The sequence below is a fragment of the Scyliorhinus torazame genome, chromosome 1 (assembly GCF_047496885.1).
Source record: "Scyliorhinus torazame isolate Kashiwa2021f chromosome 1, sScyTor2.1, whole genome shotgun sequence".
In the NCBI taxonomy this organism is placed as follows: domain Eukaryota; kingdom Metazoa; phylum Chordata; class Chondrichthyes; order Carcharhiniformes; family Scyliorhinidae; genus Scyliorhinus; species Scyliorhinus torazame.
Window position 1 is genome coordinate 278,715,768 of NC_092707.1, and position 17,505 is coordinate 278,733,272.

The following is a 17,505-nucleotide window of genomic DNA, read 5'->3' on the forward strand; positions in this document are numbered from 1 at the left end:
GGCAGAATGGATGGAGGAAGAATCCCGTAGAGGGTCCAGCCTGCGGGTTATGGTGACAACAGCGTTGCAACTGGTGCCAAAAAAATATACGGAGAGCCCAGTGGTGCAATCCACTGTCTTCTGCTTCTTGCCCACTGACCAATTCCTTCAATTAACATCCAAAATCAGATTATCAAGTCATTTTCACAATGTTGTCTGTGCAAATTAGCTGCCATGTTTCCTCCATTACAATAGTGACAACACTTTAAAAGTACCTTCTTGCCTGGTATGCACTTTGAGCAATTGTGTGTCTGGAAATGAAGTATTTCTTTTCTTGCTCCCAATACGAGATCCTGGACCATATGTTGATAGTGTTTATCTGTGCCTGTTTCTTTGCACTGCACATGCCATTCTTTGGTATGGTATTTCAGAGAATGCTACTGCATTAATTCTTCACTTGATTTTTCTAGCTCCCTGAAATTATTTGAAGGAATACTCACCTGCCTATGCCTTTCAGTCCAAAATGTACCACAATGACAAATTCCAGAATGTACTCTTTTAATAGTTAATTTTGAATTTGAAAAAAATGTTTGATACTTAAACTTTCACTAGTCATTTATGAATCTGTGTGACAGTGTGAGATAAGGTTGTGTGGCCTACCTTGTGATTATTAGTCCTGTCAAAAGTATTACTGCAAAGTCCCAGAAGTCAAACTCAGTGTTACAAGATTGGTGGGTGTGTGGTTGGCTTGTACAACCTCAACCTCTGATAGACAACAATTTGATTCTTTATGCAAAACATGCATATTGCTCAAGGTTTCTGAAACCAGAACACACAATATATTCTCCAACCAGAACAATAGCTGCTGCGTCCAATCTCTATGTTAGAAATAAAAAACAGCAATTCCAATACAGGATTCAACAAAGGCTGTCAAGTTGGATCTTATTGGATAGAAGAATATTAGGAGCAATAGTTAAATGAATTGTAATATTCTCAACTAATCCACCACACTCACTATTTGTTCTTAATACATTGAAGGTTTTGCAGCATCACATTATCCTGAGCCAACTCACCAGCAGTAGAATGAATTGGCCAGCCTTTAGATCTAATTACTGTATAAAATGACACGACCTACATTTTCTCACCTTAGGTTGGTTAAAACCCACACCAATACCGGTGGCATGCATGAATCCTAATGCCTAGCATTAAAAAAATACATGTTTAAAATCATTAAAAATATTCACAGACCGTAGACACACATTATTCCACGTGAAGCATATCTTGAAGAGGTTGAATACTAATGTGATATTAATTTAACAACCTATGAACCACGTGAAAAATATTAGTCTAGTTTATTGAAAAATGCTAATTTGATAACAAACAATAAGAAACAGATCAATCAAATGTAATTTAAAAAAAAAAACATTAGCATGCTGAAATATTTCTTCAAAACATTAGACATCTTTGGCTGTTCGCACTGGCAGGGTCGTCCCGTCCCACTGATGGCGTACCCCACCACAGGGTTCCTGGCACTTTGGGGTGGATTCAATGGGAAATTCCATTGACAGTGGAGGGACCAGAAGATTAGGCCGCTGGCCAACGGTGAGCCGCCTCCCACTACCGAGAAACACACCATGGGGAGGCCAGAGAATATTGCCATTATCTATATCACAATTTTTTAATGATAAAAAGGTATTGTTTATGAACAATCTAATGCATTGATGTGGCATATGGGCTTGGGGGATTACGACTCCCACACCATTCTCAACCAGAGTTGTTAGGAGACCTTTGCACTCCTCAATTCTGGCCTTTTCAGCATCCTCGATTTTAGTCGCTTTGCCATTGGTGTCTGTACCTTCAGCTGATTGGGCCTTAAGCTCTGGGATTCCCTCCCTCAATCTCTCCACCTCTTTTTCCTCCTTCAAGATATTCCTTAAAACATTCCTCTTTGACTAAGCTTTTGACCATCTGCCCTAATATCTCCTTACGTGGCTTAATGTTATGTTTTGTTTTATAATGTCCCTGTAAAACAACTTGGAACATTTTATTATGTTAAATATGCTGTGTAAAGACACGTTGTTCTTGTTGAATGAAGGTAAATCATTCTCTTCTGGGGAGAAGGAAAGAAATAATATTGAAAGACAACTCAACATGTCCTTACTCTGCTTGAATACCATCTAGCAGTTGGTTGCTGAATATGACTTGTCAACTGTCGGTCTTCTTGGTTGGAAATACTGTACACATATCGATGCTTGAAGCAGACAATAGTTTTTCAAATGAGGGAGGGATATATTAAAGTCATTTGATTCACCAGGTTAAATATTGGAAAAGCTCCATAAAGGCAAGATCAATTTAAATCTCAACCTTAAATTTTCAGGAATACCCTTACTCTTCTGATTTAAACTGACCAAATATTTTATATAGTAATTTTTAAAATGGAGCAACACTATGATGCAACATCTGTTTTCCTAATCAAACTATTTTCCTCAGCACTGTTTGAGAAAGCCTGTACCAAGATATTGTCAATAATGGTATGATGGTATGTCCTTCAAAAGATCGTTCCGTTTTGGCAGGCCAACATAAATTACCAACTATATGTTTTATCAAACAGAGAAGACCATAAGAAATAGGAACAGGAGGAGGCCATTATTGACAATATCTTGTTACAGGTTTTCTCAAACAGCCCTTTGTGCCTGTAGTAATCTCTGTAGGTGCATGCACAGAAGGGGTTAACGGGTAAATAGCAGCACCGCATGATCACTAGAGGTCTGGACCAACAGGGGTATAAAAGCAGCCACACGGAAACTCTCTCTCTCTCACGTGGGTGTACTGTGAACAGGGTAACATCAGAATCACATAGAAAGTTAGTGGAGTTACATTTAGTTATTATTGTTAAATCTTGTTAACCAATTCCTAGTTTCCATGTTAAGGTAAAGAACTCATGCATTTATAGTTATAGTTACTCAATAAATCTTTATTGTTACTGGGAGAGTTCAAGTCTTCTTCAACAAGATTCAGAGGACCTCACCATCAACCAAGGATTGAGTAACACGTGTTATCGACCACGCAGGTAACACAACATGGTACCAAAGAGTGTTGACCTTAACAACAAAAACAGAAACTAGCTAGATTAGGTTCGACAGACAAGAAAAAGAAAAGAAATTCGGATAGATATTTGACCACGGAAGGCATCGCAGCAGTCGGACCTCTCGGGAAAGAAAAAAATGGTAAGATGGACTCACTTCCAGCTCCAGAACTCCTCAGAACCTCTGGTACTCTCCAGTATAATTGGATAATTTTCCTTCAACACTTTAATCTATTTCTGGAAATTAAGGACATAATCGCAGTGCCAGATTCTAAAAAAATAGCCTACCTCTTATCTGCGACAGGGAAACAGGCCATGGAGATATATAATTAATTCAATTTCTTGGAAGGTGAAGACAAAACTAAATTTAAAGTAGTTATCGCTAAATTTTAAGAACACTGTAAAATCAGTCTGGTAAGACGCTGGAAAGACTTAAATTTCGTAATAGGTGCCAGAGATTTGGAGAGTCAATCACTGATTTTATTGCAGACCTCCAGGTACTAGCACAAGGCTGTAATTATGCTGATTTCAGAGATGCTACGGTAATAGATCAATTAATTTATGGACTATCTGATAAAAATTTAACAAAAAATCTTTCACAACAACAGTGTGAAGATTCTCCGACATGGAGGCCAAGTGTTCGCACCGTCGTGAACGCCGCCGCGTTTCACGACGGCGCGAACAGGGCCCGGGCACAACGTAGGGGAACTGGCAGCATGGGTTGGTACCTGGGACTTCGATGTTGTGGCCATTTCGGAGACATGGATAGAGCAGGGACAGGAATGGATGTTGCAGGTTCCGGGGTTTAGGTGTTTTAGTAAGCTCAGAGAAGGAGGCAAAAGAGGGGGAGGTGTGGCACTGCTAGTCAAGAGCAGTATTACGGTGGCGGAGAGGATGCTAAATGGGGACTCATCTTCCGAGGTAGTATGGGCTGAGGTTAGAAACATGAAAGGAGAGGTCACACTGTTGGGAGTCTTCTATAGGCCTCCAAATAGTTCTAGGGATGTAGAGGAAAGGATTGCGAGGATGATCCTGGATAAGAGCGAAAGTAACAGGGTAGTTACTGTGGGAGACTTTAACTTTCCAAATATTGACTGGAAAAGATATAGTTCGAGTACAATAGATGGGTCGTTTTTTGTACAGTGTGTGCAGGAGGGTTTCCTGAAACAATATGTTGACAGGCCAACAAGAGGCGAGGCCACGTTGGATTTGGTTTTGGGTAATGAACCAGGCCAGGTGTTGGATTTGGAGGTAGGAGAGCACTTTGGGGACAGTGACCACAATTCGGTGACGTTTACGTTAATGATGGAAAGGGATAAGTATACACCGCAGGGCAAGAGTTAGAGCTGGGGGAAGGGAAATTATGATGCCATTAGACGTGACTTGGGGGGGATAAGGTGGAGAAGTAGGCTGCAAGTGTTGGGCACACTGGATAAGTGGAGCTTGTTCAAGGATCAGCTACTGCGTGTTCTTGATAAGTATGTACCGGTCAGGCAGGGAGGAAGGCGTCGAGCGAGGGAACCGTGGTTTACCAAAGAAGTGGAATCTCTTGTTAAGAGGAAGAAGGAGGCCTATGTGAAGATGAGGTGTGAAGTTTCAGTTGGGGCGATGGATAGTTACAAGGTAGCGAGGAAGGATCTAAAGAGAGAGCTAAGACGAGCAAGGAGGGGACATGAGAAGTATTTGGCAGGTAGGATCAAGGAAAACCCAAAAGCTTTCTATAGGTATGTCAGGAATAAGCGAATGACTAGGGAAAGAGTAGGACCAGTCAAGGACAGGGATGGGAAGTTGTGTGTGGAGTCTGAAGAGATAGGCGAGATACTAAATGAATATATTTCGTCAGTATTCACTCAGGAAAAAGATAATGTTGTGGAGGAGAATGCTGAGACCCAGGCTAATAGAATAGATGGCATTGAGGTACGTAGGGAAGAGGTGTTGGCAATTCTGGACAGGCTGAAAATAGATAAGTCCCCGGGTCCTGATGGGATTTATCCTAGGATTCTCTGGGAGGCCAGGGAAGAGATTGTTGGACCTTTGGCTTTGATTTTTATGTCATCATTGGCTACAGGAATAGTGCCAGAGGACTGGAGGATAGCAAATGTGGTCCCTTTGTTCAAAAAGGGGAGCAGAGACAACCCCGGCAACTATAGACCGGTGAGCCTCACGTCTGTAGTGGGTAAAGTCTTGGAGGGGATTATAAGAGACAAGATTTATAATCATCTAGATAGGAATAATATGATCAGGGATAGTCAGCATGGCTTTGTGAAGGGTAGGTCATGCCTCACAAACCTTATTGAGTTCTTTGAGAAGGTGACCGAACAGGTAGACGAGGGTAGAGCAGTTGATGTGGTGTATATGGATTTCAGCAAAGCGTTTGATAAGGTTCCCCACGGTAGGCTATTGCAGAAAATACGGAGGCTGGGGATTGAGGGTGATTTAGAGATGTGGATCAGAAATTGGCTAGCTGAAAGAAGACAGAGGGTGGTGGTTGATGGGAAATGTTCAGAATGGAGTTCAGTTACAAGTGGAGTACCACAAGGATCTGTTCTGGGGCCGTTGCTGTTTGTCATTTTTATCAATGACCTAGAGGAAGGCGCAGAAGGGAGGGTGAGTAAATTTGCAGACGATACTAAAGTCGGTGGTGTTGTCGATAGTGTGGAAGGATGTAGCAGGTTACAGAGGGAGATAGATAAGCTGCAGAGCTGGGCTGAGAGGTGGCAAATGGAGTTTAATGTAGAGAGTGTGAGGTGATTCACTTTGGAAGGAATAACAGGAATGCGGAATATTTGGCTAATGGTAAAGTTCTTGGAAGTGTGGATGAGCAGAGGGATCTAGCTGTCCATGTACATAGATCCCTGAAAGTTGCCACCCGGGTTGATAGGGTTGTGAAGAAGGCCTATGGAGTGTTGGCCTTTATTGGTAGAGGGATTGAGTTCCGGAGTCAGAAGGTCATGTTGCAGCTGTACAGAACCCTGGTACGGCCGCATTTGGAGTATTGCGTACAGTTCTGGTCACCCCATTATAGGAAGGACGTGGAGGCTTTGGAGAGGGTGCAGAGGAGATTTACCAGGATGTTGCCTGGCATGGAGGGAAAATCTTATGAGGAAAGGCTGATGGACTTGAGGTTGTTTTCGTTGGAGAGAAGAAGGTTAAGAGGAGACTTAATAGAGGCATACAAAATGATCAGGGGGTTAGATAGGGTGGACAGTGAGAGCCTTCTCCCGCGGATGGAAATGGCTGGCACGAGGGGACATAGCTTTAAACTGAGTGGTAATAGATATAGGACAGAGGTCAGAGGTAGGTTCTTTACGCAAAGAGTAATGAGGCTGTGGAATGCCCTACCTGCAACAGTAGTGAACTCGCCAACATTGAGGGCATTTAAAAGTTTACTGGATAAACATATGGATGATAATGGCATAGTGTTGGTTAGATGGCTTTTGTTTCGGTGCAATATCGTGGACCGAAGGGCCTGTACTGCGCTGTATCGTTCTATGTTCTATGTATTCTGGCCCCCATAGGGGGCCAGCACGCCGCTGGAGGGGTTGACGCCGCTCCAGCGTCCTTACGCGGCGCCAAATGGGCGCCGCACCAACCCGCGAATGCGCAGTCGGGGCAGCCTAATCCTGCGCATGCGCAGTTGGGCCGCGCCATCCTGCACATGCGCGGGGAACGTCTTACGCACGCCGGCCCCTCACCAACATGGCGGCGGTGTTCTGGGGCCGCGCGCTGGAGGAGGTAGGCCCGGTGGGGGGGAGAAGCCGGCCCGCCGATCGGTGGGCCCCGATCACGGCCCAGACCCCATCGGAGGCCACCCCGGTGAAGGAGCCCCCCTCCGTCCCCCACAGGCTGCCCCCCCAGTCTTCCTGCAGAGTTCCCGCCGGCAGCGATCAGGGGTGGACGGCGCCGTCGGGAACCTGTCGTGTTGTAGCGGCCGCTCGGCCCATCCGGGACGGAGAATCGCTGCTCGCCGGTTCTCCGAGCGGCCCGGTGCGAATCGCGCGCCGCTGGTTTCTGGGGGGGTGGGAGAATTGCGTGCAGGGGTCGGGGTGGCGTGGCGCGATTCGCGCGGCACCCCGGCGATTCTCCCACCCGATGTGGGGTGGGGGGGGAATATCGCTCAGTATCTAACTCCAGAAATCGCGATTAAACAGTGCATAGTGCATGAACAGAAAAAAAATCAGTACCTTCAATTTATCCAAAGAAAAAACGGCGCCAAAACACGAGGCAGAGGCAGGATTTTACTCGATGCAGCAGCACTTTTTGCTTGACAGCCATCTTGAGCGAGAGCGTCCTGGCCAGTATGCACATGCGCACTTCTCAAACAGATAAAAAACGTCAAAATACACTTGCGCGAGAAGCCGCGCATGCGCAGTTGCAAAAAGAGCGCACAGTACAGGAAACCCGGACAGTGCATGCGCAGTCGATTCCTATGTGTTACGTCATGAATGTTATGTCGTCAGAGGACCCGGTCCACGCCCACTTAAAAGGGAAATGCCTGAAAATTGCGAATAAGAAATTATAAGCTACAAACCACAGATTTTTTTCCTCGAACGACAAAATGAAGCCCGAGCCTCCACCCACAGTTAAAGATTACCTCTGCAGCCTCCTGAAACATACTGTTTGCAACACCCAAAGAGAAGAGCACAATGACAAATCCATAGCAAAAGATTTGTTCATTGACGATGATTACCCAGGAGATGAGTTCCTCATTGGACAAATAAAGCACCATGACACATCCTTGACAAGAAGCGATGATTTGCTCGCTGACAAATGCCACTCAGCCATGGATCAGTTCTCCGGATCTGATGGTCATTGCAGCAGCACCATGGGTGCCAAGTTCCATACAAGTCTCATGGTGGGAGAACCCAGTACCATGACGACATGGCAGCTCGTCGACAAAATGAATGACAACCACATGTCACATATCCTAGCAAAAGGCAACGCCACGCAGAGAGCACAGATTGATTCTGCTGAGGGAGTGATACCGGCCTCCATAGCGAGCTCATTGACAGGCCTCAGGGTGGCCGCAAGCAACGACTCTGGAGCGACAGCCGTGAATCGGCAAGAAGACACTGAATGTCTACCCACTGTATGTGAAAACAGTGACAAAGCGATCACACTCGACATACAGAGTGTGCAGGATCATAGTGAGACTGACAGATCTCAGCTCGTCTGTACAGAAGCACAGAGTAGGACTACTCTTGGGTCCAGTGAGACCACGTCAATTGAAATCTTGAAGATTTTAATTCCTGTAGAGGAGCATAAAGAGATCACAGATGATTCAAATGTACCGGAAATGTCTCCAGCAGAGGAGCACCAAGGCAGCAAAGAAGAGCAATCAAATCCACCGCAAATGACTGATGTCACCAACATCAATACAACATCAGATCATTCTCACAGTTCTCAAAAAGAAACGCTCAATGTGACTGACACCAATAACTGTGACAATTACTCAAATTAGCTACATGGAACACACATTGAGCGCAACAAGAGCACAAACATGCCATGGCATGGCAACACATCTCACGAATCCGCATTTGCTCCACAACAAACCAGCACACCAGCTTTCAAGAAAGATGCAACACAGAATTGCTACCACAAGTATTAAAAAAAAAAGTATAAATCAGACAACAATGTGATTTGGCCATTCCGATGTCTCGTGATGTCCTCACGTACACACATAAACACTGACGGTGGTCACAACGACATGATGGCATCAACACTGCCACCTCAACGACAGGCGACAAAATCAACCCACCTGATCAAACTCATACAGTCTGGACTCACAAAGTTTTTAGTTAGGATTGGACTTTTTAAACGTTGATTGACTTTGTACAGTCATTATTACCATCACATTCTGTACACAGCATTACTTGTTTTATCAGTTCCCAGTTGACTTAATTCATTATGTTTGTTCAATTATTGTTACACCATACAGAAAATCTGTAACACATTAAAAAGGGGGAGATGTAGTGATCTCTGTAGGTGCATGCACACAAGGGGTTGATGGGTAAATAGCAGCACCACATGATCATGAGAGGGCTGGACCAACAGGGGTATAAAAGCAGCCACACGGGGTCTCTCTCTCTCTCGTGGGTGTACTGTGAACAGGGTAACATCAGAATCACAAAGATAGTTAGTGGAGTTACGTTTAGTTATTATTGTTAAATCTTGTTAACCAATTCCTAGTTTCAATGTTAAGGTAAAGAACTCATGTATTTATAGTTATAGTTACTCAATAAATCTTTGTTGTTATTGGACGGGTTCGAGTCTTCTTCAACAAGATTTAGAGGACCTCAACATCAACCAAGGATTGAGTAACACGTGTTATCGACCATGCAGGTAACACAACAGTGCCTGCTCAGCCATTTAATAAAATCATGGCTGATCTAACACTCACTGAGTCCACTTTCCTGCCTTCTCTCCATAACCATTAACTCTCCCACTGATTAAAAACCAGTCGATCACAGCCTTGAAAATGTTCAAGGACTCGGCCTCCACAGCTTCCAAGGGTAACGAATTCCAAATATTCATCACTCTTTGAGAGAAGAAATTCGTCCTCAGATCTTTTTTAAATGAGCACCCCCTTATTCTGTGAATGTGCCCTCTGGTCCTACACTCTTCCATAAGTGGAAACATCCTCCCAACAATTACCCTGTCTAACCCCCTAAGAATTTTATATGTTTCAATCATATCACCTCTCATTCTTCTGAACTCCAAGGAGTACAGGCCCAAATTGTCAATTGTATCTTCATATGGCAGTCCCTCCATACCTGGGAGCATCCTAGTAAACCACCTCTGTAATATTTCCAATGATAATATATCATTCCTTAAATAAGGGGACCACAACTGTACACAGTATTCTAAATGCGGTCTCACTAGTCCCTTGTACAGTTGCAGCAACACTTTCTCATTTTATTTGGAAAATTCAGCCCAAAGGGTCAGGTTCTGATTGAAAACATGGGCGAAATTCTCCGGAAACGGCACGATGTCCGCCGACTGGCGCCCAAAACGGCGCCAATCAGACGGGCATCGCGCCGCCCCAAAGGTGCGGAATGCTCCGGATCTTTGGGTGCTGAGCCCCAACATTGAGGGGCTAGGCCGACGCCGGAGGAATTTCCGCCCCGCCAGCTGGCGTAAACGGCCTTTGTTGCCCCGCCAGCTGGCGCGGAAATGACATCTCCGGGCGGCGCATACGCGGGAGCGTCAGCGGCCGCTGACAGTTTCCCACGCATGCGCAGTGGAGGGAGTCTCTTCCACCTCCGCCATGGTGGAGACCGTGGCGGAGGCGGAAGGGAAAGAGTGCCCCCACGGCACAGGCCCGCCCGCGGATCGGTGGGCCCCGATCGCGGGCCAGGCCACCGTGGGGGCACCCCCCCCCCCGGGGCACCCCCCCCCCCCCGCCCCCCCCAGGACCCCGGAGCCCACCCACGCCGCCTTGTCCCGCCGGTAAGGGAGGTGATTTAATTTACGCCGGCGGGACAGGCAATTTATCGGCGGGACTTCGGCCCATCCGGGCCGGAGAATCGAGCGGGGGGGGGGCCCGCCAACCGCCGCGGCGCGATTCCCGCCCCCGCCGAATATCCGGTGCCGGAGACTTCGGCAACCGGCGGGGGCGGGTTTCACGCCAGCGCCCGGCGATTCTCCGACCTGGCGGGGGGTCGGAGAATGTCGCCCGAGTCGCCCGAAACATGGCTAGGTTTTCTGACCAGATCTTCAGACACACTGTTAAAAAAAAAAAAGGGGTGTGCTTTGTGCTGGCGGAGATGGCCTTGATAGAGCAGCAAGGCCGGCTCCGCAGAGATCACGGTGCCATCTTTGAAAGATAAACCTCACAGCCCTCCACGGCCATGGGGGACAACCCCCACAAGCTTTCTTCCACCACGGAAGAATTGGGGGAACCCCCTCCCTCACCCCCATCACACATAAATGGAACCCCCTCCCTCGGTTGAGGAGGGTGGCCACCCTGGCACTGCCAGGGCACATTGCCAGAGTGCTAGGGGGTGAATGCCCAGCCTCGGGTCTCAACCCCGGGGTGCCAGGCACCTTTGCACGCCCAGAGTGGTCACCATGACTAGTTTTTGTTTCCAAAAACCAGTAGTGATTCCCGCGGCATGACATCACACCACAAGGGGAGAGCATTCCACAGGGGTAATACTACGGTGAAAAGCTGTTTAAGGACATGTAAATCAGGTTTATGCCCAGAACGTCATCGGCAGAGACTTGGGGAAGATCTCAAGTCGAGATCTTACCAAAGCAAATCCCATTATGGCCCTATCGTGAGATTTAGCAGCTATAAAGGGATTTGCACCCGCCGCAAGTTAACCCTCAAAATCATGCCCTTTACTTTTATACTCCGGGCTCTCGGAAATAATAGCCAGCATTCCATTTGCTGGAAAAACTCAACACTCTGCTGGCATCTATAGGGAGATTCTGTTCCTATCCCTACGGATGCTGCCAGATCTGCTGAGTTTTCCCAGCATTCTCTGTTTGTTTCAGATTCCAGCATCCACACAGTATTTTGCTTATTTTATATGTTTCATCACATTATTTCCATTTGAATCAATTTTTATGGAGCTCACAGTTTGGGCTTTATGCGAGCCATTTTCTGCCAGAGCCTCAAAGAGATCTTTAGCTGCTGTAATGTTCTGGGGCAGTTGGTCACCAAATAATAAGGCAAAGGCTATTCGCTCCATGGCTTTAGTACTTCCGATATCAGCTGCTTTCACCAGTAGCTTATAACCTCTACTTAAAAACAGGAAATATAAGTGTTAGAAGCAGGAAATTTATATTGTCAAATGTCGCCAGATACTACTGTATTTAAATCTCTGCCATCTAAACACTATTGATAGCTGCATGTTAATGAAATAAGAATGTCTGTCAGCTCACCATTAATATAACCTACAGCACCATGGATCAGAAAACTGGCATGATAAGAAATTTCACTTCTTAGTGTGGTTATTAATGTTACCATTACATGATATAGGACTCGTCGATCATGTCTGGCATTGCATTTGTGGAAGTTTGAGCCATGTGAACGCTCCTTCCATGGCACGTGGAACTGAACCTATGATCTGCCGGCTCAGATGCCAGTGAATCCTGTACCTTCCCAGCCCACTGCCTTCCTTTGCAGAAAATGTGGCAGAGTGCCATGACAGAGTGGGGTGATGCTTACACAAGAGTTAACTACCACGGTAGAAACTATCGTCTCACAAGATGGAAGCACGCCAATGATCAATGAATCGCATTGTATACATGGAGTCAGGACCAAATGTTGTTTTCTGCTGCAGCACAGTTAGTAAATGGAGGAAAATTAGATCAGGGTGCACAGTTGAATTCAGTTCCCATTTTAAAGTTGTATAACTGTCATTATTTTTCTGGTATAATTCTTTCATATTATATCGTTAATTATGGTTAGCCAGCAAAAAGAATGTAAATTGGAAAACCGAGAAATAGAGTTGTTTGGAGCACAGTAGCTTAAATGCAGTGCTGATTGAGAAGTTACAAGACATAAAATTAAGGTTCTAAAACACCAATGACAGAATGACAGTTTACATTACAAATGTGGACACAGGAATTTGTATTGGGAAAAATTTGACAAAAAGTGTAACAAAAGGAAGTCAAGTGTTGCAAATATTAAGCATTTGCTTACTACATACAGATATAATTTTTTTTAAACACTGATTTGAGATATATGTGGTATAACCATGTAAAATGTTTTAGGTTTAATTTTCGTATTTTATGATATCAAACCTCCAAATTGAGTTAGAACATTCTTCAACAACTTACTACATCCACCTTACAAATATTTTATTTTTCCTAATATACAACATTAACTAATATAAGAATCTATAGGTATAAAACTATAAAAACCTAATGGATTCTCTTTTTCAGTCTGTGGGCTATCTGCCTTTATCAATAATATGTCTGAAGAAAACATAAGACAAGAATGCTTTCATAGAAGATTTTAGGAATCCATTTAGAAATGTATTCTACGACTATGTAAGATATAGGCCATTTGCTGGCGGTGGAATTCTCTGATCCCACTAGCAGTGCACCCCCGTTTGCAGGTCTCCCGGCGGTGTAGGGTAGTTTCAATGGGAATTCCCATTGATAACGGCGGAAACAGAGTATTCCGCCACCAGCGAACGGCATGCCGCAGGGGTGTCCGCTGTTGCCGCTGGTGTTTGCGCTGGCCATAGAGCCATTGGTGATGGCTCTCAGGGGGTCGGCAGAGTGGCAGGGGATAATGAGGGGACACAGGGAGCATTGGGTGTCGCTCGATGCCGATGAGCTCTTGCTGTATGTTTCGGATCCGTTGGAAAGTATGGGAAGGATTATGGGCCTTTAGGGGAGGTTTGGAGGGTTATCGGGGTACAAGCTGAATGTAGGGAAAAGCGAGGTATTCCCAGTGAATGAGCTGGCACAGCGGGCTAATTTAGGGGGGATGCCATTTACGGTACTGATCTCCTGATCTTTATACCAAAGGCCTTTTTTCAGAAAGTGGACATGATTATCTCGGACTTTGTAATGGGCAGGGAAGGTGCAGAGGGTGGGGAGGACCCTGTTACAGAAGCAGAGGCAGCGGGGGGGGGGGGGGGGGGGGGGTTGGCGTTGCTGAACTTCCTTCATTATTATTGGGCGGCGAATGTGGACAAGGTACTGCAGAGGTGGGAAGGAGAAGGGGTAGAGTGGGTTAGGATGGAGGAGGAATCTTGTAAGGGATCTAGTTTGAGGGCTATGGTGACGGCAGCGTTGCCAATGGCTCTGAGTAGGTATTTAGGGAGCCCAGTGGTGCAGTCCACGGTGAAGAAATGAAATCAGCTGAGGAGGCTTTTTAGCGTGGAAGTGATGATGGTGTTAACGCCGCTGTGCGAGAATCATGTGTTTGAGCCGGGGGGATGGATCGTGTATACAGGAGGTGGAGGGAAGCGGGGCTGGTCAAGGTGAGGGATTTGTATTTGGAGGAAGGGTTCGCCAGTCTGGAGGAGCTCAGGGAGATGTTAGAGCTGCCGAGGGGTAGTGAGTTCAGGTATCTGCAGGTTAGGGACTTTGCATGAAAGGTCTGGAAGGGGTTCCCTAGGTTGCCGGGATACACCCTGCTGGAGCGACTGCTGCTTCCTGATGTGGAAGGGGAGGGAAAAATTGGGGATATATATAAGTGGCTGGGGGAGCAGGAAGATGAGCGGGTGGTGAAGATCAAGGTGAAATGAGAAGCGGAGTTGGGAATGGAGATCAATTGGGGAATATGGAGTGAGGCACAGCGAAAGGTAAACGGGGCCTCCTCTTCTGCAAGGTTGAGCCTGATACAGTTTAAGGTGGTGCACAGGGTGCATATGATTCGGGCGAAAATGAGTGGGTTCTTTCAGGGGGTAGCAGATGAATGTCAGAGGTGTGGGCGGGGGCAAGTGGATCACACGCACATGTTTCGGGGTTGCGAAAAATTGGGAAGATTCTGGGTGGGAGTGTTCGCGGTCTTAGCCAAGATAGTAGAGGAGGAGGTGGACCCGGACCCTTTGGTGGCGATATTTGGGGTTTCAAAGGAGCCGGAGCTCATGGAGAGGAGGTAGGCCTATGTCTTGGCCTTCGCCTCTCTGATTGCACTGCGGCAAATTTTGCTGGAGTGGCGATCGGCATCGCCAATGGGGGTAGCAGCATGGTTGGGTGATCTGTACGACTTCCTGCAGTTAGAGAAGATAAAGTATGAGTTAAGGGGCTCAGCGGGGGAGTTTGAGAAAAGGCGGGGGATGATTGTGACCGTGTTTGAGGAGCTATTTGTCGCAGGGCGGTGGGTGATTTGGGGGTGGGGGGTGGGGGGGGGGGGGTGAAAAAGGACATAAATCTGTACAGGCTGTACAGTTGAGTGTTGGGAAGTGTGTTTCCCAGGGTGTTTACTTGCTGTAACCTGCTTTGATACAAGTTTGTAATAAAATATATATTTTTTAAAAGCGAACGGCGTGCCACCTCTCTCCTGCCGGAGAATCCAACCCATAATCTATGTGCAAATATTGGGTGGGATTTACCGTGCAACCCGCTATGTGTTTTTCGGCGGCGGAGGTGGCCCACCAGCGGGATTTTATGGTCCCGCCATTGTCAATGGGATTTCCCATTGACTGCACCCCTCGTCACCGGGAAACCCGTGTGCTGTCAATGGGACCAGAATATCCTGTCGGCGTGAATAGCTGTTAAATTCCGCCCATCATTTTTATTCTAAGGTGTTGATATGTAGATCACAAAGGTTACTTTGAATCACAAAATATTGGAAGATATCAAAGCAGCAAAGACAACATTTACACGAGAGGAAAGAGTTTTGCAATTTATTTATAACCGAGCAAATGCTTTTGTATTTAGTTTTTTAAAAATTCATTCATGAAATGCCAGACCAGTATTTATTGCCCATCCCTAATTACCCTTGAGAAGGCTTTGGTGAGCTGCCATTGAAGTTCATGTGGAACTGGGAGCTCCAGGATTTTGACCCAATAACAGTGAAGGAACGGCAATATCATTTCAAGTCAGGATGGTGTTGTGCTTGGAGGGAACAAGCAGGTGGTGATGGTGTTCCTATGTGACTGCTGGCTTTGTCCCTCTAGGTGATAAAGATCATGGGTTTGGAAGGTGCTGTTGGAAGAGCCAAGAGTTTCTGCAGTGCATCTTGTAGATGGTACACACTGCTGCCACAGTGTGTCGGTGACGGAGGGAGTGAATGTTTATGGATGGGGTACCATCCTGGATGGTGTTGAGTTTCTTGGAGTGGTGTTGGAGCTATATTCAGTAAATTCAAAAGAGGATTTAAGGAGGCTGCCAAAGAGTATAGATAGGTTAGCTGAGTGGGCTAAGATATGACAAATGGAGGATAATGTGGGAAAATGTGAAATGGTCCATTTTGGCAGGATGAATAAAAAAGTGCATTATTTAAATAAGGAAGGAGCTCTGTGATTCAGAGACATCTGGGTTTCCTTGTGCATGAATTGCAAAAGGTTAGTATGCAGCTGCAACAAATAATTAGCAAAGCTAATAGAATGTCATTGAGTCTGAGGTCTACAGCACAGAAAGACTCTTCGGCCCATCGCATCTGCACCAGTCAAACACAACCACCTAAGTATCTTTTATTGGAAGCGGAATTGAACACAATAGGGAGGTTGTGCTTCATTTATGCAGGGCATTGATGAGACCACATCTGGTCTCCTTATTTAAGGGAAGATATAAAAGCAATGGAAACAGTTCAGAGAAGATTTACCAGAATAATATCTGGAATGGGTGGGTTTTCTCATCAGGAAAGGTTGAACAGAACAAAGCTAGGCTTGTGTCTGCTGGAGTTTAGAAGAATAAGAGGTGACTTAATTGAAACGTACAAGATTCTGAGGGGACTTGATAGGGTGGATGTAGAAAGGATGTTTCCTCTTGTGGGAGAATCCAGAACTAAGGGCTACTGTTTAAAAATAAGGGGTCGTCTATTTAAGACAGAGATGAGGTAAAAACATTCCTCTGAGGGTTGTGAGACTTTGGAATTCTCTTCCTCAAAAGGTGGTTGAGGCAGAGTCTTTGAATGTCTTTAAGGCAGATGTCGATAGATTCTGAATAAGCAAGGGGATGAAAGATTATCGGAGGTAGCCAGGAATGTGAAATGGGACTTCCGATGCAGCAGCGTGAAGTAGCGGGCGCATCTCGGGCGGCTCCCGCGCAGGCTCCGGCAATTTGGGCTTATCTGCCCGATCGGAAAAATAAAAAAAAACAGACTTGCCTGACAGAGAAATTGACCTTAAAGACTGCAGTGTCGAAATTGACATTGAAGAGGGGTGGCGGGGTGAAGTTGCCAACATTGAACCCAAACAACAAGGCATCAAAGATAGAAGAGCAATCGGCCATGCCTATCACCCTCGACATGATGGCGGGATGGTAGCCAGAGAATTAAAATGAAATTGGTGGAGAAATGGACGAACGCTTCAAGAAACACAGTCAGGAATTGAAGGCTTAATTCCAAAACACGGTGAAGGAAATTTTCGGCCCAATCAGGGAGCAACTGAACAAAACAACTAAAGCGGTAGGCATGCAGGCGGATAAATTGAAAAGCATGGAGGAGGCCTTATCCCAGCACAATGACAGACTTGTGTCCTTGGAGGCAGAAATGGAGATCGTCAGAGACAGGAACAAGGGCCTCAAGGCCAAGCTGGATGATTAAAATAGGTCCAGGCGCATGAACCTGAGGCTAGTGGGTCTACCCTATGGAGTCGAGGGGGCAAGGCTAACCAAATACTTTGCTGCGAAGTTCTCCCAATTGATGAGCGGTGATGAGGTATTTTCTGCGACAGGGCACACAGGGCCTTGTGGCAGAAACCGCGACCAAATGAGCCACCTTGAGCGGTGACCATTCGATTTCATAGTTTCCAGAGAAAGGAGCGGATCCTGGATAGGGCCAAGAAAGCCCAAAACATCAACTGGGA

General features: G+C 46.1%; 1 protein-coding gene across 1 annotated transcript in view; it reads right to left on the reverse strand.

Annotated features, from left to right (window-relative positions):
* The window catches only part of LOC140421748 (protein sel-1 homolog 1-like), a 126,090-nt gene that overhangs the window by 71,129 nt on the left and 37,456 nt on the right, over positions 1-17,505 (reverse strand). Inside the window, exons 3-4 of the mRNA XM_072506603.1 lie at positions 11,647-11,812; positions 1,125-1,178 (exon numbers count right to left, since the gene is read on the reverse strand). Of these exons, the coding sequence (XP_072362704.1) occupies positions 1,125-1,178; positions 11,647-11,812 (220 nt within the window). The remainder of the gene's footprint in view (positions 1-1,124; positions 1,179-11,646; positions 11,813-17,505) is intronic.